At 53.4% G+C, this 21,019-nt stretch overlaps 1 protein-coding gene and 1 long non-coding RNA gene across 8 annotated transcripts; one reads left to right on the top strand and one right to left on the bottom strand.

Annotated features, from left to right (window-relative positions):
- Positions 1-996: 996 nt before the first annotated feature.
- On the top strand, positions 997-20,135 carry Slco4a1 (solute carrier organic anion transporter family, member 4a1). Of its 7 annotated transcripts, none has more exons than NM_133608.2 (12): positions 1,144-1,223; positions 9,063-9,959; positions 10,896-10,986; positions 12,313-12,434; positions 12,849-12,951; positions 16,428-16,582; positions 17,336-17,531; positions 17,687-17,852; positions 17,945-18,117; positions 18,388-18,452; positions 18,792-18,940; positions 19,367-20,135. In NM_133608.2, exons 2-12 carry the CDS (start codon positions 9,149-9,151, stop codon positions 19,505-19,507), a joined length of 2,172 nt encoding a protein of 723 aa, NP_598292.2. In that variant the 5' UTR covers positions 1,144-1,223; positions 9,063-9,148; the 3' UTR covers positions 19,508-20,135. The 7 variants fall into 7 exon arrangements, 5 of the variants coding, with proteins under 5 accessions (XP_038960125.1, XP_038960124.1, NP_598292.2 ...); XM_017591449.2 differs by lacking the exon at positions 1,144-1,223 and adding an exon at positions 1,249-1,660; XR_005501764.2 differs by lacking the exons at positions 17,945-18,117; positions 19,367-20,135 and having other exon boundaries at positions 1,001-1,223; positions 18,154-18,452; positions 18,792-18,874.
- Positions 7,306-9,067, bottom strand: LOC134486516 (uncharacterized). The gene is made up of 2 exons (XR_010065576.1): positions 8,512-9,067; positions 7,306-8,412 (listed from the first exon to the last, which is right to left on the bottom strand). It is a non-coding gene; the product is annotated as an uncharacterized LOC134486516 (long non-coding RNA).
- Positions 20,136-21,019: the final 884 nt, after the last annotated feature.

Here is a 21,019-nt window from a genome sequence, read left to right on the forward strand (position 1 = left end):
CCAGATTATAAACTCATGATGCCTTTGGGAGGAGAGGAAGGCTATTTTGTTTTGTTTTGCTTTTTGTTGCTGTTGGTTTTATTTTGTTTTTATATTTTATATTCAGACAGGATTTTATCAGGTAGCCCAGTCTGATCCTCCCACTAGAGATCCTCCTGCATCAGCCTCAGGTATAGGATTATCAGTGAACATCGTCACACCTGGCTCACATGTCTTTTCAACTAAATGTGATACACCCAAAAGGGAGACACCTGTGGAGAGTTTCTGCCATTGGCTGTTGATTGTTATGATGTCAATGGCCAGTGGCTGTCCGCTGTGACTTGGCCAAACTCAGACCATCTGCTGTTTTCCATTTCCTTCCATGATGTGTTGGGTTCATTAAAAAAAAAAAAATGTTTGCTTGATTTTCTGAGACCGGGTTTCTTTTGTAGCCCAGGCTGGCCTAGAACTATGAAACTGGGTGCCTTCTTCTGCTGCAGCTTCCTGAGTACATACAGCACCACACTGGAATGGCCAATTATCTTAGTTTTGCAGATGCGAAAACTGGCCCAGAGGGTTCAGATATATGTTCAAGGTCGCACAGCAGAGAACGCCTCAGTCTGAAGGTGACTTCTATATTCCCTCTCCATCTCACCTCAAGAGGCCCCCGGGGTTGGAACCCTGTGGCTCCCACGGTGAGGGTGTAATTTGGCTCAGCGCCTCTTTGCACTGAACCAACAGAAGGAGCGTGCACTGCTTGAGCTGGGCAGAAAGTGGAGAGCTCCTTTTGCCAGGCTGCAACTGTACCCCACGCCTGAGAGGATAGCCACTCGCACCCTCCAACGCCTCTGTTCCACGCTTGAGCGCGAACCTCGGAGCAGGTAGCACCTACGACGCAGTGAGACCTGAGCTGTGGTATCTAGCCTGGCACCATCTTGACTAGCCTGCAACCTCCTGAGTGCTCCCCAGACAGAAAGAAATCGTCGCGTGTAAAGCACCGGCTAGGTCCCGCCCTCTGTCCGTGCCCAGCCCAGGTCCCGCCCCTCCGCTCGGCTCCGCCCCGGCGCGTTCCCGCTACGGTCACCTCCGGCCCGGCCCGCCCGAACCTCGCTGCCATTGGTGGCGACGGTGAGGCCACTACGCCCATCTCTGCGGGAGCGGCTTGAGCGATGAATGAAGGGCGAGTGGGCTGCGCGCGAAGGCCAGAGTGCAGGGTGCAGCACGGCGGCCGGGTTCGCGGGAAGGTGAGCGCTCTGGGACCTGGACTGTTATGGGGACTCGGACCGGGATGGGTATAGGAACTGGCGCCGCACGAGATGCCTCCTAGGTTTGCCAGACTCGGACCTTCTGACGCCAGGAGCGCGGCAGGTGTTTGCGGAGGCTGGACTAAAGCGCGGCAGCGCGCGGGGTGCGCTGTCTGCGACACGTCCCGGGGCCCCTGTGCGGGGACAGGGTGGGACCGAGGGATCCGGATGCAGAATTCACCCCTTCTCACTGCCGGCTACACGTGAGGGAAGCTGCGAGTCTGCAGACGAGGGAGGGAGGCAGAGCCGCTTCGCCAGAACCAGAGGGAAGATGGGAGAGGGCTGGGGCGCAGGAGAGCGTGACGGGGGACCGCTTGGGCTGTCGGCCCAGGTTAAAGGTCTGCGAGTGTACGCAGGTGCGAGCCTCTGCCGGTCTGGTGAGTGACAGATCCAGTGTCTGTGGTGTCTGTTGCTAAGTCTGAGGGAAACGTGGAGCACGGAAGTTGCTCACGAGTGGCGGGCTTTGTCCCTACGTGGAGCGCGGTTGCCCGGGTCCCTGAGGCTCCGTACCTTCATGCAGCTCTCGGGCGCCCCCGGACGCAGGTGTACGCCCACGAGAGTTCGGGCGGCCTTGCTGCCTGATTGGCACGCTTGGGTCCAAAACTCGGAACCTGAGGCAGGTACCTCCTTCGCGGGAGAGGTTAGCATTTGTAGGAAGAATGAGATGGAGACATTCAGTCGCACCCTGTAGCTTGGGGCCCTAGGCGCAGTGGCTTGGGTTTAGTGTGATGAGAATTGCTGGGCTCCTGGAGACATGGCCGTGGGATGTTTCTTTCCGGATCCTACTTCAAGGCAGTGGCTTTTCTAGTTTAGTAAACCAAGGTAACTGTCTAGTCAGCTGTTGTTAAGGCAGCTTGGGGCAGGTGGACAGCAGGGGAGAGAACACCTGGTGTTTAGCCGAATTATTTATAAATCTTAGCTGTGGTAATGGGGACAGCAGGTGCAGTTTGCTGAGCCTGGCATTTGCTGGCTGGAGAGGGCTTTGGACAAGAGCAGTCTCAGGCAGCATTTTATAGTCCCCTGGCACAGAGGATCAGCCTGGGTCACCAAGATGTTTGGCTTGCCTAGAATGATGTGGCGAGGGGGTTGGGGCGGAGGTTTGCATCTTTCGCCAGCCGTTCTCCCCTCAAGAAGAAAGGAAAGCCAGGTCAGAGAATCAGTAGTTAGCAGCACAGAACTATGCCGGTTGCCGGTTGGCTGTCCTCGTACTGTTTTGAGGTGCAAGACTTGCTTTGCCTGCCCACTAGGAAAGACCAACAGGTACTACCTGGAAAAATTCTTCCTGGATGATCTAATTGTAGCTCATTGGGTGTGGCCCCCGAAGCAGGTGCTGGACAAGTCCCAACCAGAACCTTCCCCAATACTGCAGTGGGGCCAGACCCGAAAGAAGGAGGCTTGTGACTGGGCTAAGAGAAGGGCAGGGCAGGCAGGATAAAGACCTTGTAAATGGGCCCAGCAGGAGGTCTACTGATTCCTAGTAGCCAGTTTGTAGCGGTTTGGACTCTAGGTCCTGCTTTCAGACACCTGGATTTTCTCAGTTCAAGATTTGGGGCCGGTTGAGTGCTCTCTCGATATATATTACAGAAGTCTCCTGACTTAATCTGCTTCCCAGGTGGGTGCTGTTGCGTTGTATGAATTCATACCATTGTGATCTCCTAAAAGTGGAACAGGTTGAGTTCCCAACCAGCAGGGTCCGCTGCAAGATGAAGCATTTGAGACACAGAATGCCGACTCTGGTGCTCTTGGACACCCATGCTTCCTCTTGAGGTACACTCAATGCCTCATGAAACACAGAGACTGGGTGCTTCCTTCCTGATCTCCATGGTCACCGAGAAAGGTTGTGGGATAATCCTTGGAACCTCACCACAGTCCTCGTTCTGGGATTCTGGTGGAAGTCTGACCTTGTGTGGTCTTGATGAACAAGCAGGACAGGGAGGCACAAATGTTGTTCTCAGCCACTGGGAGTAACTGGACAGCCCCATGGGGACTGTGTCCCATGTGTCCAGTGGCCAGAGTTCTGCCTGACCAGTAGAGCCTGGAAGCCTTGCTGGTGGGGAGTGGGAGAAATGTACCAGCATGCTGCACCTGGGTTGTATCCTGTTGCAGGTCACTGCACAAGGTAACGGCTGATCTGGGATCATCCTTCAAACCTTCTGTTGTCAGGTGAAGGTTCTCTGGTTTTCCCCCAGAATCCCTTTCCCTGTGGACAGCTATCCTGACCTCATTCTTGTTAGCATTTACAAAGAATTAGAAATAGTTGGGTGTGGTGGCTCAGGCCTTTAATCCCAGCACTCAGGAGGCAGAGGCAGCCCAAGCTCTGTGAGTTCAAGGCCAGCCTGGTCTACATGGTGAGTTCCAGGACAGCCAGAGCTTCATAGCAAGCCCCCCATCTTTGAGAATACAAAACAAACAAAAAAGGAATTAGAATTCTGGACCATTTCTGTAGATGAGGGTGGCGCTTTCTCAAACCTCTGGTCCTTTAAAAAACTGCTTGTTGTGGCTCAGAAACTGGGGGGTTGTGAGTAGGGTAAGGTTTGCAGCCATTGTCTGGGCTTCCCTTGGCATGAGACACCCAAAACTCTGGGAGCTGAGGGACCTCCAATGTGTCCTTTCTTCTCCCCTTTCATATGCCCAGGCTTTGTCTTGGCCTTGTAACTTTTAAACCTGCAAGCTTTGGGGCACACGTCAGACATTGCCCCTCAGACCCAAGCCACAGAGAATACTCAGGACTATCTGAGTGAGCATGGTCCTCTCCCCTCCACCCATACCTACTTGGGACCCTCCAATTTCCCACCAGCCAGGGTACTCTGTGGGTATTTTCACACCCTAAGAGGCCACCTGGAGGCAGTGGCCTGGCTATGCCAGGCAGGTCTCTTATCTGGCGAGAGCTGCCTCCTTCTGAACCTAAGAGGACCCTGAAAAATCTCGAAGGTTGTCTGTTACCAGACTCCTTCACTGTCCCCCAGACTGTAGAAGAGCTTTTGCAAGAACTGTCACACCAACAGTTGGCAATGAGCCAAGGACAAGGGAAGCTACTTTTGTCTCCCAACCATCCGATGAGCTGAGGGACCTCAAATGGGGTGTGGGGACCTTCTTGAAGTCCAGGAGTGCCATGTCTCAAAGGTCGAGGTTACCCAGCACTGCAGGTTGGTTTCCCGTGAGACTTAGTGGCACCTGGGCCTGTTGTGTAGAGAGCTGAGTCCTGTACCTGACATACTGCAGGAGGGAAACTGAAGATCAGAGAGGCCTGTGACTTGCCAAAGTGGGGAACACCTGTCCGGCTTGGAGCCAGCCTCTACCTGGCTCTCTGCTTCTCAAATACACCTTGACTAGCAAGGCTTCCAATCCCCTCCGGAGCGTGGTGCACGGCAGAACCTTCTACGTGTTCCCGGATCCCTAGATCCCCAGATACAGACAGGATGGGAGCAAACCTGCCTGATTGAGACAGCAGACCTGTGTGGGACATGTCCTTCTGGTGCCAGACCTGGTGTCCCTTACTTAAGTTTCCTGTCAATTAGGTCGTGGCAGCTTCTGTGCAAAGCTACCAGATGTGCATACTGGGTTGTATTAGGTGCTTTGGTGGCTAGCCAATACACTGTGCCCCTTGTGTGAGAGCCTTATCTTGAAGAAGCGAAAATACACTCCACTTGTCTGTAAAGAGGGATGCCTGGGAGAAATTAGGACTCAGAGAAAAGTCCCAAAGTTTTGGGGTCACTGCTGACTAGGGTGTATGTCGGCAGGGGTGTCAGGAGAGAAGGGAGCTTAGTTTGCTGGTAGCCCCAGAGCAGCTGAGTGCAGAGAACAGACACTTGCTTTTGCCTCCTTTTTCTGGCTGGAGCTGGGGTGGGGGGGGGCATTAGGAGTGGAGAGGAGAGGAGAAGAGAGACGGGAAGAAAAATGAATTTGTGATTTGTTAGCTGTCAAGGTCTGAGGAGGTTCTAGCATTTGGGCTTCAAAGTGTCTCCAAACAAGGACAGAATTCTGCTAGACATCCCAGTTTTAGGACTTTACAGTGCCCTGGGAACATCCCGCAGAGACCCAGGTAGCAGGGATCTGGGGCAGAGGACTACTCTGAAATTCTTTCTTTCAAATTGCAGCGTGGGCTGAGAGGCCTTAGGGACTGCTCCAGCTGGTAGTTTGGTAAATGGATAAGGAAATAAGAAAGCAGGGAGGCGTGTGCAGCCATGCGAAGGCCTGAGACCCTTTCTCACAGATTAGCCTGTGGCAGGAGGCTGCCTCTGGCCACTGACCTTTCCTGGGAGACTCTGAGGAGGCAGCCACAGCTGGGTTCTGTCCAGAACTAAAAGACATCATCAGCTAAACGCTGCAATTGCAGCCCTGAAGACAGTGCGGGGGGCGGGGGGAGACTTGTAAGGGAATCTTGGTCACCTGTGGCCTCCTGAAATAGCTCACGTGCATTACCGGGCCTGTGCACGCGCCTGCTCTTCCCACAATGCTCAGGTGTGGCATTGTCAGCTGCCAGAGGCCCCAGGGCTTCATCATCCTGGGCTAATCAGCTTGGCCTAATCCCACAGGGCTGGCCTGCTGGGATGTCTGGGTGGAGCCAGCCTCATGGGTTGAGACACAGAACAGGGACGTTTGGCTCCCTAGAGTGTAGGCTATGCAAAGAGCCCTATCCCTGCTCCTCTCCACCGGCTCTGGCTGAGAAGAAAACTCCCAAGTCTGGTGCCAGCTTCTCCCCATCTCAAATATTTTTCTTCCTTACTACACAGCTGCTAGAAGTGGAAGCAGATGCAGGAGCTGGGGCTGCCACACAGGCAGGCTCCACTCCAGTAAGTAGTCCCTCGCACGAAACAGCCATTTAGTGGCGATGGTGGGGGTCACCGCATGGCTGGAATCCCAGTGGGTAAAAAGGTCTGTCCTCAGATACTATCGGGAGTACAGGGCCCAGGTGAGTAGAGGAATGGACCTGCCTTCCTATAAATTGAATCAGTGAGCGTACGTGTCCAGGAGACCCAGGCAACCCCCACTTGGTCACCCACACAAGGATGCTGGATGTCCTGTGAAAGGCTCTCCCCTTGTCAGCAGTGAGTGAGCACACCCCAGCTCCATGTGTTTTGCCCCCTGGAGCCTGTATCCCTCTGAACAGCAGCCACCCCATGGCTGGCCAGGAACCCTTAAGGACCACTGAGGTGGGTGGGGTCCTGGTAATGACTTCTTTATCCTGGGGGGAGGATCCCTAAACCCTGGTGCCTAGCAGAGGCCCCACCCATGGCAGAGCAGTATCAGTGTCAAAGGAATGGAATGACCTCAAATGCAGCAGGGTTCTCCAGAAGCCAACAGGGGGTTTTACAATCAGGAACTGACTCACAAGATTATGAAAGTGGAGATGTCCCAAGATCCTGAGTACGGTAATGGGAGGCCAGGATTCCTTCCGCACAGTTAGATCCTCCAGACTGGTTCCTGTAGACTCGCTCCATGGTGTCTTATCCAGAGACCCGCACACTGGCATGCCCATGGGGACATGTGACAGATGCACCTATAGTCTAACACTAGGCCTACTTCGCGCATCCCGGAACCAACCAACCAGAACCGAGGAAGAACCGTGAAAGCTGGTGATTTGGCCATACCTCAGCAGCAGCTCTGCCCTGCCAAAACCAGAATGGCAGCCTTGGGTGTGGGCATAGAGACCCAAAAGTTGCAGTTCGTGCCATGAGGTTGTTTTATCGGTGGTGATATAGTGAGGTGTACGCTTGTGTCACTGCTCATGTGTGTGCAGGTAGACGTGGTGTGTATGTGTGTCAAGGCCAGAGGACACCCTCAGCTGTCGCGAGCGCCACCTCATCTTGTCTATTGAGGTAGGGTCTCTCATTAACTTGGCAAGTAGACTAAGCTGGCTAGCCAGTGGGCGTCAGTAATGAGCCTGGATCCTCCTCCTCGGTGCTGTGAATTGTGAGCACAAACCACGAAACCCAACTTCAAAAAAACAAAATCCACAACAACCAAAGAACTGTTGAGCTCCAGAGCGTGGAACTCGGGTGCAAGGCAAACACTTTACCACTTTACCGTTCTCAAACATTTATTTTTTATTTATGCAGCTGAGTGGAGTATATGCCTCCTTTGTAGGGGTGCCCACCGAGGGCAGGGAAAGGGCATTTGATCTCCAGGAGCTGAAGTTAGAGACACCTATGGGTGCTACTGCTCCTCTAGGAGTCACTGCCTTAACTGCTAAGTCATCCCTGCAGCCTTACTGCCTGCCCCATCTATTTTGAGTCAGCATTTCTAGCTTAGTTTGGTCTTGAACTTGTAACCCTTCTATCTCAGTCTCTCCCTATGCTGATATTACTGGCATATGCCACAGGCTTAGTCAGCTTCGCCACCCTACAGTGGAAGGACAGCAAACATCAGAAAGTCACGTGACTAATATTTACAGTAGGATTTCGAATCGCTCATTTCGGTGTAGAATACAGATAAGTCTAATTTTAGACTGGGCTTCAAACATTTGTCAGTGTTCTTAGCTCAGGTGAAACCAGGGAGATGTGGCTGTGGGGCACCCATACCTAGGATTCTTAGGTGCTGGCTTTCGTTTTCAGTTTCCAAGGAAGAAATCCTTCTGTTTCCTTCTGTCTGGTGCTGATCACAAAACGGCTGTCTAAGTTGCCTTATACCCTATGTATACGCCATCTGCTTGTGTAGTGCTGTGCAGTCCTAGCAGTTGTCCCGGGATAGCGTTGCGAGAGCACAGTGGGCATGAGGGGAGCCCATATTTAAAGGCAAAAGCAAACAGCACTCCGGCGACCTTGAGTCTTTTCCCTCTGATTCTCTCTGTGCTCAAAGAGTCTGATGTCTGCTTCAACCCCAAGTTCCAAGGCTGACATACAGTGTAGCCATTCTCACCCCTCTAGCTGGCCCTATGCTGTTCCTCTTCGTCTTTCTCTACTGTTCCACTGCAGTTTGAGAAAGCGCTTGCTTTGGGCCCGGGCAGATGACTCTGGCAGGGAAGAGCTTGTTGGTCAGGCTTGAAGACCTGAACTGGATCCCCACTATATATGTAAGAGGACACTCATGGGGACACATGCCTGTAACCTCAGAATAAGGGAAGCAGGCAGGCAAAGATCGCCAGGTCTTGCTTAGATACATCGGTGAGCTCCAGGTCTTGTTAGAGACCCTGTGATAAAAAAAAAAAAAAATTAAGGTGGAGATGGCTTAGCCCCTGACATCACTTGACACCGTTTCTGATTATCTGAGTTCAATCTCTAGGGCCTACCTAGTGGAAGAGGGAGGGCTAGGTGGCGGGTCACAGGGTCCTTCAGAAGATGTTTGGTGGCTGTGTTGTACTGTGTGGATTCTAGATCCAGCCATGTGGTTCTGGTTTGAATTCCTGCTTGGCTGGCCATCTAGTACTCCTGGCTCATAAGGCAGAAGACAGCCCAGGCAAGCAAGGCAAAGCCATGGACATGGGGTATAGGTCTGGGGAACCCAGGGTACCTGTGAGCCCCTCCGAGTCTTAGCTCTGTTCACTGCTTGGGTGGCTTCCAACTGTCTTCAGGTGTGGCCATACCTTCAGAGTCTGCTGGAATCCAGTCCCTGGGACCAGGCTGTGTGTGACCCAGTGGCAGCAGGGTCATGGCTGGGAGCAAGATGTCAGGGGTTGACCAACAGCCACTCTGGTCTGGGGGCGGGGCAGGGAGGAGCAGACGAGGGTGGGTGGGGAGGCTGATCGCAGTGATAGACTAAGTGGGAAGTGAATGTTCATGTAGGGATTTTAGCAGATTGGGGAAGAGGTAAAGGTTTACTAACAAGAAACTCTGTTCACAGGGTGACCCAGTGACAAGCCAGTCTCTCGGCCACCTCTACTGCATTTCACCGACTCTGTTGTCAAAGCCTTCCCCACGAGGCTGGAGATGCCTCAGCACGCAATGGGGGACAAGCATTTCCTCTCCCTCCCGAAGCACCTCTTTACCAGCACGTCCTCGACCACGGATAGCGGGTGCGACACTCCACCCAGCAGCAGAGCGTCCCCAGCCTCCCTGCGCTCTGCCCACGGCGCCCTGGGCTCCTCCAGCCAACCTCTGTTTGAGCCCCAGGTTGAGAAACGGAGCAGCCAAGCAGCCCGTGAGGTGCAATACCTGTCTTCGGGGCCACAGAGCACGCTGTGCGGCTGGCAGTCCTTCACTCCCAAGTGCCTGCAGGTCTTCAACACCCCCAAGGGCTTCCTCTTCTTCCTGTGTGCCGCCTCCTTCCTTCAGGGTATGACAGTGAACGGCTTTATCAATACCGTCATCACCTCCATTGAACGTCGCTTCGATCTGCACAGCTACCAGAGCGGGCTCATTGCCAGCTCCTATGACATCGCCGCCTGTCTTTGCCTTACCTTCGTCAGCTACTTTGGGGGCAACGGACACAAACCGCGCTGGCTGGGCTGGGGTGCGCTGGTCCTAGGAATTGGCTCCTTGGTATTCGCTCTGCCCCATTTCACGGCTGGCCGCTACGAGGTAGAGATAGACGACGAGGGGCTGGGGACCGAGACTGGGACGTGCCTGACTAATCAGAGCCAGGTGGAGTGTAAAGACAGGGCCTCAGGCCTGTCTAGCTACCGGCTGATCTTCATGCTGGGCCAGCTCCTGCACGGCGTGGGTGCCACACCGCTCTACACGCTGGGTGTCACGTATCTGGATGAGAACGTCAAGTCGAGCTATTCGCCCATCTATATTGGTAAGTGGGATTTGCCAAAGAGTTGGAGGGGATAGGCAGAAGGGACCAGCTGGTGACATGGAATGAAGGTGGTGCTTTCTGGTGTCCCTCCATTGGTCATATGACCCAAGTGTCCCCAAGTCACCACTTACAACCATCAAGGCTGTTACCAAAAGACAGGAGAGTAGACACCAACTTTCTGAAGACGCCCATAATGGTTCAGACCAGAGATTTCAGCACTGCCTCATACTGGGGGCTGCTCACGTGACTCAGGGGCTCCAAGTCCTCAGGCAGGGCAAGGGCAGGGTTAGCTGGCAACTGGCCTCTCTGTAGTTTAGAAAAGATTCCTGTGCAAAGGTAAGTGGGGGTGGGGGGAGGAATAGAGACCGGCTCCTTGCATGCCCTGTGTGTTCTCTGCCTGGCCTCGCTAGAGGGAAGTAAATAGTAAGAAGTCAGGAATGCTGACTCTGAGGCAAAGCCACACAACAGCTCACAGCGTGGTGGCCTTTCAGACAACGGCACACAATGCAGCTGAGTTCAAGGTCTGCCCAGGTAGCCTCAGATTCCAGACCCTCTCAGATCAGGCTCCTGCCTCACAACCAGCAGTAGGGAGCCCAGTGGTCAGTAACAGGCCCCACTCTGTCCCTCCAATAGCCTTTGCCTCCTGCTTTGCTCCCTTATGTCTGCATTTCTATGTTTCTCCTCCATGGATGATGCTGCCCCTCCACCGTGCAAAACGGAGTCATAGCATCTTTGCTTTTCGTGCTGAGCGTGAATGATCCCCAAAGTGCATTTCGAGGGACGTTTTAAAAGTTGATGTGTCTAGGCGTCAGTCCCGGTTGCAGGCTGCACAGAGCAGTCTACCACAGGGCTACAGGCACAGGAACATGGTGGAGGCATCTCTTAGAAGGCCCACTGAGCGGCCCGTGACGGCTGCACGCTCTTTTTGCTCTCTAGCCATCTTCTACACAGCAGCCATCCTCGGACCTGCGGCAGGTTACCTGATTGGAGGAGCCATGCTAAATGTTTACACAGAAGTGGGCCAACGGTGAGTACCTGGGTGGCTATGGGCCCCAAAGAATAGTTCTGATAATACAGCGTGAAGCTAGAGTATGTAAAATCTGGGCTGGTCTTGGATACAGGACTGAGGGTGTGCAGAGAGAATCCGGCTCTATGAGTGGCTTCCAGGGCATAGCGAGAGTAAGGTGGTGGGGAGAGGGTGTGGATTTGGGGTGACATGACTCCGAAGCCCTAGCCGTGTCGTGTCTTCAAAGCCCGTCTCTTGAGGTGGCTGGCGACATGTCTATATCTTTAGTGCGTCATGGTAATTTTTATAAATGTAAATGGAAGAGAGTGGGGAGTGGGAGGGATGGGAGGAGACAGAGCTGGGAGGCCGGGGTGGCCTTTGCTGGGTACTGCCCAGCAGGGGTGTGCAGGTGGCCTTGCCCTGTGTCTTACCATGGAAGGGCGGCTCTCGTTGAGTTTTCCTGGTGGCTGTGCTGGGTTTGGGGCACCACTCCACCTTGGGACTCTCTCTGCAGATGGCGCCGGCGAGGTTTCTAGCGCTCTGCCCTCTCACTTGCCGCCTCTAGCCCTGGGTTGATACTATGGGGTCAAGGGTGCGTGTTCTGTGCAGAGCCTGAGGTAGGTCGAGGCTCGTGCCTTTGCATCTGGATGTGTTGTGCTCCTTGGGCTCCGGGTTCTGAGTTAATCCGCACACTGGGGTGGGAGCATGATCTAGGCTCTGGAATAGCTTCCTGCTGTTCCGTAACAGAGGGTATATAAGCTCTGCTCTCCCGGCCTTGCTGTCTAAAGTCCTTCCTCCGTTCTACCTCACCCTTGTCCCGCCATCCCTTGCTCCCTCTTCTTCCCAAGTATGAAATCCCATTGGCCAGTTGCTATCTTCCCATGACTTCTGTTCTATTTGAGAGCCCCGCCCCCCCTCTCCTGTGCAGATGGCAGTTGGAAGCCTAATGATCCCTGTGTGAGTAACTCTTGTGAACTCCAGCTGAGCCTTCTGTCCCCTGAGCCCTGTGGCCCTGAGGCCCAGCTGGTGTGGGGAGGGATAGCAGCTGTTCCTTGAAGCTCCTGTCCCCAATGGGCTCTGCCCCCAAGGTCTCAGTCTGAAACCCAGTTGCAGCTTCCCAGTGTCTAGCAGTTAGGGTCTGAGTAAGGAACTGCTCTCTCAAGGAATGGCCACGTTAGAAGGCTTCTCCAGTCTGAAGAAGAATTGAACACAGAGGTGTGGCCCCAAGAGTCTCTGTTGCGCTCTGTGAAGAGGTCCTAGGGGAATGAGCAGGGTCACCCACGCAAGTACTAGAAAAGACACAGGGGCGCCGATGGTTAATCCAGGGACCATTGTGTCTTCCAACAGGACGGAGCTGACCACTGACAGCCCACTGTGGGTTGGTGCCTGGTGGATCGGCTTCCTGGGAGCTGGAATTGCTGCGTTCCTTATTGCCATCCCCATTCTTGGCTATCCCCGGCAGCTACCAGGTGGGTTCCCTGCCCTGGCACACAGGTCCGATCCAGGAGGCAGGAGGAGGTATCCTTTCCTGTCTTGTTCCCTTCTCCCTGTCCTTTCAACGAATGAGGAATGGAGAATCTTCACACTATACGGAGAACAAAACTGATCAAGGAGCCTGCTCTCCCCGTCTGTGTCTCTGCCAGAAATGACCCCTCCACCTCCATGGCTACAGGGCCCACCTGGCCCCTGCGACCATATCTGCAAGTCTGTCACATGACAGCTTCCCCTTTTCTGGCCATACCCTCAGGCCTTAGACTGTAATACCGCATGAGCATCTGCATGCATTGTTCCCAGGTCCTAAGGAGTGGAGGGGTTGGGGTGGGCCCACCTCCATGGCAACATCCTCTGGGAGTCACCACTGTTATCTGATTCTGTCCCTCCAGGCTCCCAGCGCTATGTCGTTATGAGAGCAGCCGAAACACAGCAGCTCAAAGACCACAGCCGAGACAATCCAGCTTTTGGCAAGACTGTCAGAGACCTGCCCCTGTAAGGAGTGTGTGTGTAGGTTGTGTTGTGTTTGTATGGGTGATGTATGTTATATTGTGTGTTTTGTGTGTATGCTTTGTGCTTGTGTGGGTGTTGTGTGTTGTGTGTATATTGTATTGGGTTATTGTCTTGGGTGTGTGGTGTAGTGTGTGTGTTGTGCGTGTTTTCTTGTCTGTGTGTTGTGTGACTGTTGTGCTTATGTGGGTGATGTGTGTTGTGTGTTGTGTGTGTTTTCTTGTATCTGTGTTGTGTGTATGTATTGTTTGTGTGGGTATTGTGTGTTGTGTGTCTATTGTGTTATATGTATGTTGTGTTATTGTGTTGTGTGTAGGTTGTGTTGTGTGTGTGTTATATTTGTGTGTGTGCTGTGTTGTGTGTTGTGTTATTGTGTTGTGTGTATGGTGTAGTGTATGTGTGTGTGTACCCACATGGGGTCAGTGCATCCTCCATGCCGTCCACAGCCCTTTAACCCTTTTCTTGACCCACCAAACACTCTGAGACATGGGAAGCAGAAGCTCCTGGCTGAAGGCACAGGCCCTCCTCAGAGAGCCCCTCAGGCAGTATAGACCATCATTGTCTTTTCTTGGGCATCTTGCTATCAGAAACTCCAAGAAGGTGCTATTCTGGACCCCCCACAGGACAGAGAACCACAGGAGCAGAGGCCACTCCCAGCTCTTGCCTCTCACTGACTATCATCCTGCCCTGGGGTAGTCCTTTTCTGTGCTTAATGTCTTCATTCCATCACCTCTTTTCTGTCTGTCTGTCCTGGCTCTACTATCCTTATTAGATCAAGGGGACAGTCTCTGAGCTACTGGGAGGACAGTATAGATTCTAGGAGTTCCTGGTATCTATCTATTGCCTCTTCCTTACACGACTGAAATTCCCAAAGACCTAGACGAGGCAGCCCTTAGAATGTGTTGCAACCCCATTACTTGTCCTGATCTTAAGAATGGTGGCATCCAACTTGGAAAGGCTCTTGCGGGTGGGGCTGAGTTCCGCAGTCTGTCCTTAACACAGAGAAGGAAGGTTAACCCCCAGGGAGCCCGGAATAAAGCTAGGCTGGTGAAGGTGGAGGTGCAAGTTCTCAGAGGCTTCCTATTTCATTACTGCTCAGTCAGGAGAGCCAGGCGCTGCCTACCAAAGAGGGCTGAGCCCCAGGCATGACTGAATTGGCTGAGGGCCTACAAGCACGGTCTAATAGTTTGTCCTAAAGTTGGTCTTTCCTCACCCCAACAACAGAGCTGTCTGTCATAGCACGGCATGAGCTTTGCCTAGCTGGGGAACCCGGGCCTCTTACCATGCATGATACAGTAAGAGGTTGATGCCCAGGGTTAGTGTCTGAAGCTAGGCACTGGCACAGAACAAGCCTGCCGATGTGTTCCTTCCTTAAGATCTTGAAGTTCATGACAGTTCCCAGTGCAGACCCAAGACTCTCAGCCAGCCAGCCTCCCGTGGGATTAGGTAACATGTGTGACACGTTCCACATGACAGAGCTGCCCTTGTCCTCAACCACCACAGCCTGAAGCTAAGCAAGTCTAGGCAATACCTTGGGAACAAACCAGCCTGTACACGGTTATCCCGTGCCAGACACATCCACAGAACCAGCACGGGAGGAACAGAGATTGGCTAGGGCTCTGATCCCGTAGGTCCCTGTTGGGGTCAGGGTTCCTCCACACCCACTTTCCCCTGCCAGAACACAGAGCTGAGCAATTGACTGGAAAGACTTTTCAACCCTCAAGAAGTAAAATTTAAAAGAATTGAGTGTACCCTACCTCAGGGGAGGAATCCTGTGAGTGTCTCACCAGGGCCAGTCTGACTGCCCAATGACCCCGGTTCATCGTCTAGGAAGCCATAGGTTCTTGCCAGGACACACACTGTCATGGACCCTGTGGATGATGGGGCAGTGACTAATCCCTGCTTCTCTTTAGAGCATGGTGTGTTTTGGCCCATATTCTCCCTGTACAGAGCATGAGTGTGGAGCTGTGTGAGGCAGCCTTGGCTGATGCCCAGAACTGTCACATCCTAGGTCTAGTTTTGACCAAGTGAGTGAGTCTTAGGGGGCAAGGATGTGTGGTGGCCACTCACGGGAGACAGGAGCAGGCACCAGCTCACCAGGCCTCGATAAGCTAAAGGGGTAAGATGGACACTCACAGCGTTGAAGCTGTGGTGTTCACACCGCTTCCTAGAGCCAATCCTCCTCCCAGCTTCTATAGAAGCACTTTAGTGTGCAGAAGCAGGTAGCTACTGCATGAGCTAAGAACGCCCTGGCCCCGTGTGACCTGTGACTGAGATGGGTGACTGTAAGGGGACAATGATCAGCTACGTCCTGCAGGCTTAAGGTGGTGGCTCTTCTAGAAGGTTCTAGTTCGGGCTCTGCTCCCAAGAGCTGTGTGATATCTCATGCTCAACCCCACAGTCAGCACACAGCTCTCGCTCACCCCAGGGAAGCTCGATCCTGACTCCTCGCCAGCAGGCAATTCAAGCTTTTTAGAATCGCCCACCTCTCAGACAGGTAGGCTATCTTGGCCAGAGTCTGTCCTGCCACGCCCTGGTGACTTTGCCTTGTGGAAGGCAGGTCAGTCGCCACCTCACGGCGTGGCTGATGTCTTTGGCGTCGCAGACAGGGTGGGTAGGTGGAAGGAAAGAGCCACATGAGGGAACCCAGGGTTGACAGTGCTGGGGCTTGGATTCTTAGGGCTCTAGGCCAAAGCCACCATGGGATTAGCAGACTGTATCTGACCTCAATCCTATTATCACTCTTACAGACACCGTCCCCCTAAGTACAGGTCAAGAGAAAGGGAGCTAGACAGACCTACTTAGGACTCCTTGAAGGCCCCTGTTTCCAAACCCAGAAGATGCCTCCCTCTTCTCCCTATAGTTTGTGATTGGAAACCTGTACCTCTCTTGGTGACTCCTATCCATTCTGGGTCCCCATACCTTAATGTCACCTCTTACCCCTTGGTGACCTCTGCCCCTTAGTGGCCCGTCTTTTGGTGAGCCCCATCCCATTAGAGACCTCAGCCCCTAGGGAAGTCCCTAGATCTCCAAGAGACCCCATTCTTTCGATGACCTGGCTCCTTAGTGACCCCCCCCCCCAATCCCTTAGTACCACCCTTCCTAGCCCTGTCCAGCCCTGAACTTGGTGGTCACCATCTCTCTAGCCCTTGGCTCAGACACTGTTAGTTTGTCCCGGTGCCTACCGGACACAATCAGTATCTTCATCCATTCAGGATCTGTCTGTCCATGTCCGCACCCCGAAACTGGGAATTGGCCACAGCAGTGACATAGTCTCTGTAATCGGTTATAGTAGCTTTGTGGACAGGGGTGCCAAAGGCTTACGGTGGACACCACGTCACCCTCTCAGGAGCAGGGTCCTCCCTTCGTGTGTGGATAACCTCAGGAATGGCAGATTCCTTGCCTGCAAAGTCTGGCCCATCCCGACTCCGTTTTTCTGGTCTCTATGCCCTTTCACCCAGCTCCGTCTGGATCCTTCTGAGAAACCCCACATTCATCCTGCTCTGCCTGGCAGGGGCCACCGAAGCCACACTCATTGCCGGCATGTCCACATTTGGCCCCAAGTTCTTCGAGGCCCAGTTCAGCTTGAGTGCCTCCGAGGCTGCCACCCTGTTCGGTAAGGAGACCCTGAGCATTGGAGCTCTCTGCAGAGACAACTCCAGCTCCTGCAAGTGCTAGCCTCAGCCTTCAAACTCCCAAGTAGATGGTGCTCCAAGAGGGGAGGGAAGGCCAGCCTCTACATGCAAGCCACTCTACCTACCGCTCATTACAGAAAGGGTTTGAGTCCCTGTTCCGAGTCCCTGTACCTGCCTGACAGAACTCTGTGGCAGGCTGGCCTTGCAGGAGCCATCTAGAGCCCTTACTCTAAAGCTCATGGCCTCCCTATGCTGAGGGTAGGTAGGGCACAGCCTTGCTGATCACACCTTTGGCTGCAGATGCCCCCGCACACTGGTCAGCACTGAGCTCTGCCTAAGGCACCGACCAGTGTGCATAGGAGCCATCGGATGCAGCCCACCTTGCAGATCTCATTTTCTGGGTACTGAGAGGGTGTCATATTGGTGACTCTGCTTTTCCTAGACACATCCTTACCTGGCCCAGATGCCCACACCTGATGGCTCCCTCCCAGTCTTTTCACTCTTCTGTGCTGACACCCTCACCTCTTGTATGTTGTGTAAGACAATAAAAAATGCCCACCATACACCTTTTTCACTGCACGGCTGGAGAGAACCCACCCTACGACCACAGTTATCCCTGAGCACCCATGGGCAGGGACTGTTCTCTCCATTCCTCAGTGTTCACACCAATGCTGCAGGAATGACAGGATTGGGTGGGTTTTCTTTTTTTGGCCCTCACTGAGTTCCTTCCTCAGGATATCTGGTGGTGCCAGCAGGCGGCGGCGGCACACTCCTAGGTGGCTTCCTGGTGAACAAGTTCAAACTCCGTGGCTCTGGGATCATCAGGTTCTGCCTGTTCTGCACCTTGACCAGTCTACTGGCCTTTTTTGTCTTCCTCATGCACTGCCCCAATGTGCACATGGCAGGTGTGACAACTGGCTATGTTGGGAGGTGAGCCTGGTAGAGGCGCCCCACACGTGGGGGCCCTGTGTTCCTGAGGAGGGTTGGCACTGTTGGGGTGGGGGTGCGGGTCACAGTAACATATGGGCAGGGAAGAGGAAGCCTGAGCACCTGCTAACACACCATCCAATGCTTCGTTTCTGTAGCCTCCTGCCTAAGGGACAGCTGGACCTGAAGGCGGCTTGCAACGCCCTCTACTGTTGCCAGCCGAGGCACTACAGCCCCCTGTGTGGCTCCGACGGCACTATGTACTACTCTCCCTGCTATGCAGGCTGCCCCGAAGGTGCTGTGACCGGCCCGGGTGGCCAGAAGGTGAGTGTGGCCACGCCCACTTCCCCTGCTCTGGCCGGGACTCGGGGAAACGTCTGCCTTTGTGTGATCAGCACTGTTGTTGGGCTCCCCAGGTATACCGAGGCTGTAGCTGTATCCTTGAGAAGGCTTCCTCTGGCTGGGGCAATGCTACCGCAGGGAAGTGCGCTTCCACTTGTCAGAGCAAGCCCCTCCTTCTGGTTCTCGTGTTCGTTGTAATTATCTTTACATTCCTCAGCAGCATTCCCGCGCTAACTGCTACTCTACGGTAAGAAGCTCTCTCTCACCACGTTTTCTCTTGCAGTACCAGCAGGTGGCGCTCTACAGATGCTGTTGGGCCCTCCCGTAGCTGCAGGCTCAGGAAATGGGCCTCTTTCTAGTGGCATTGGAGTTGACTGTCTCCGGTCCCCAGCGAGGTGCTTGGCACCCAGGGAGGTGGTGATGTGGCCTTGAACTTGTCCAGGACTTTGGCTGGTGTATGGGGTATGAGGTGCACAGCCAAGCTTCCATGGCTCTGACATAGAAATTTTTATTGCAGATGTGTCTGTGATCGGCAGAGGTCCTTTGCCCTGGGGATCCAGTGGATCGTCGTTAGAACGCTAGGTACTGCTTGGGGGTGAGGAAGCCATGTACAGTTGTGCGGAAACTAGAGGCATTCCAAGCTTGAGGCCACGGGCCCCACTAGGAAGGGCCTTTTCCCTAACTGCCCACTAGAGGGACACATTGTCCCTCTATATACCCAGTAGGTTTCTTTACCTCAACAAAGGTCCTCCTGAGAAACCATGGCACTCCTGCCCAATGCCAGCTCTGCAGAAAAGGGGGTTAAGTCCCCCCTTTGCCCCTGAGAACACAAATGGACAGCGTGGCCTTGCTAGGGTCTTCCTCTATGACCTACCCTTTCTTCAACCATTAGGGTATTGAGCGAACTCTCTCCTTTGGCAGGCAGTATCCCAGGGCCCATTGCCTTTGGCTGGGTGATTGACAAGGCCTGCCTGCTGTGGCAAGACCAGTGTGGTCATCAGGGCTCCTGCTTCGTGTACAAGAATGAAGCCATGAGTCGGTACCTGCTCATTGCAGGACTCACTTTCAAGGTGAGATGGCCCTCTGTTGTCTGCCTCCACCTCTGCCACTGCCCCTGTCTCCTCACCATCCTCCTACCTTGTCTTCTATAAAGGCACAGCCATGGGGTAGGGCCACCCTGACTTCATCTTGAGGTCTTTCCTCAGCCCTACAGAGACCATGTTGTTGTACATGGTTTCTAAGGACAAGGGTGATACATGTCTTTAGGGGACCCTGTCTAGCCCGTGCCAGGTCCTTCCACCTTGCCTTGGCCCCTACTTTTAAACAAGGATAGTTCTCATTCTTTAATTGAAGTACTGGTGTTTCATGCGGGACTCATCTTGCAGAAAGGGTGTGTCTTTGGGCTAGAAAGAATAGGGCAGAGTCTTACACCAGCAGCCTACAACTGGGCAGAGTCCCCAGGCTGGTGAGAGCTAACATCTCCTCCTGTCCCTCAGGTATTAGGCTTCCTCTTCTTTGTCGCTGCCTACTTTCTCTACAAGTCCCCTTCAGTGTCCTCAGACGGCCTGGAGGCCTCCCTGCCCAGCCAGTCCTCAGCCTCTGACAGCCCCACAGAACAGCTCCAGAGCAACGTCTGACACAGGTGGCTCCTCCACATTTCCTGAGGACTCTCCCTGGAAACCCTGACCCACCCTCACAGGATAGTAACACTCATGACCTTGCAAAACCTCACACTGTGTTCTGGGACCTCGAGCCGCCCCACACCGTGACTGAACAGCCTTCAGAGACTTTAAGGAGGAAGTCACGTGGGTTGTGTATGGGTCATGTATGAACCAGACACATTTCCCAAATCCTGGAGTCTCTTAAGTGGTCACTACATTTCATAGACCGTAACCTGGTTCTGACTTCCGGCGTCTACTAAGAAGCCCCGTGCAGGGCAAGCCCTGTGCAGGGCAGCAGTGCCCTGGGCATGATCCTGTGGAACCAGATAGTTGGTGTTTTGCTTGAATCTACTTAACTGCCTGTCCTGGAAGCCTGGTGGCCTCCGTGTGGGGTGGGAGCAACTTGAATCATTATGTCCGGACGTCTGTTTTGCACTGAATGGTGTTTATGGAATCAGTTTTGTACCTGATCATGTGACTCATGTCCAAGCAAACTGCAGTGAGGACATGATCCCATCTGAGGTGCCATGTGGCTTGCATGGACAATGTGTTTCTATGTTTTTGGTTACAATATGTATATAATATATTTTAATATTTAAACCAATGATCCTTGTGTGATGTTTTATGTCTGAGAGTCTATGGCTTGGCAGGCCTGTCTGTTCACCTTTGATATAGGTTTCCATAGCAATAGGGAGTCCCAGGCATTGGCTGGGGCCACAACACTCCTGGGGCGGGGGACCATCCCCACTGTCTTTGTGACCAGAAGCAAGGCAATAATGGTGTAGGCTCCTAACACCTGGCCCGAAGTATACAGGCTTTAGTCAGACCTCTGGACCTCCCCCACATTCTTTTTTTTTTTTTTCTTTTTTCTTTTTGGTTCTTTTTTTCGGAGCTGGGGACCGAACCCAGGGCCTTGCGCTTCCTAGGTAAGCGCTCTACCACTGAGCTAAATCCCCAGCCCCCTCCCCCACATTCTTAATGACTCAGACCCCATCAACAAACCTCGGGGTTGGGGACAGAGTAGTCAGACACTGCTGTCGATAAGGTATAAGCTGTATATGTGACCATAGGTATATTGTACAGATGCAAGTGTAATCCACATGAGGGTGTGAGTACAGAGTTGAGAGACTTACACTCGGGCACACAGAGATGGCCTCCTCTGATGGCTACCCAACTCCAGAGGAATGAAGAATGCAGGGCCTCTCTCTGCCCCACCTCATAGCTAAGTCCCTCACCTCTGCTGAGAAAATGCCAATATGCTGTTTGGGGTCTCATAAGCCTGTTGAGGGGGGGAACTAGATAGGAGGGAGGTGCATGTGTAAATTCATACGTGTAGAGGTCAGAGGAAAGTCTCCATGGTCATTCCTTAAGCCCCATCCACCTTGTTTTTGAGATGAGGTCTCTCACTGGGACCAAAAACTAACAAAGTAGACTAGGCTATCTGCCCAAGGGATCTACCTTGCCTCTCTCCCTAGCACCAGGATTTCG

The sequence above is a fragment of the Rattus norvegicus genome, chromosome 3 (genome assembly GCF_036323735.1).
Source record: "Rattus norvegicus strain BN/NHsdMcwi chromosome 3, GRCr8, whole genome shotgun sequence".
NCBI classification, from domain to species: Eukaryota; Metazoa; Chordata; class Mammalia; order Rodentia; family Muridae; genus Rattus; species Rattus norvegicus.

What these genes read in the sequence shown, in the direction of transcription:
- Slco4a1 (NM_133608.2), top strand. Translation starts at nt 9,149, where the DNA reads ATGCCTCAGCACGCAATGGGGGACAAGCATTTCCTCTCCCTCCCGAAG. An exon ending in TACACAGAAGTGGGCCAACG is followed by an intron (nt 10,987 to 12,312) that starts GTGAGTACCTGG and finishes GTCTTCCAACAG; the next exon opens with GACGGAGCTGACCACTGACA. An exon ending in GCGCTAACTGCTACTCTACG is followed by an intron (nt 18,118 to 18,387) that starts GTAAGAAGCTCT and finishes TTTTTATTGCAG; the next exon opens with ATGTGTCTGTGATCGGCAGA.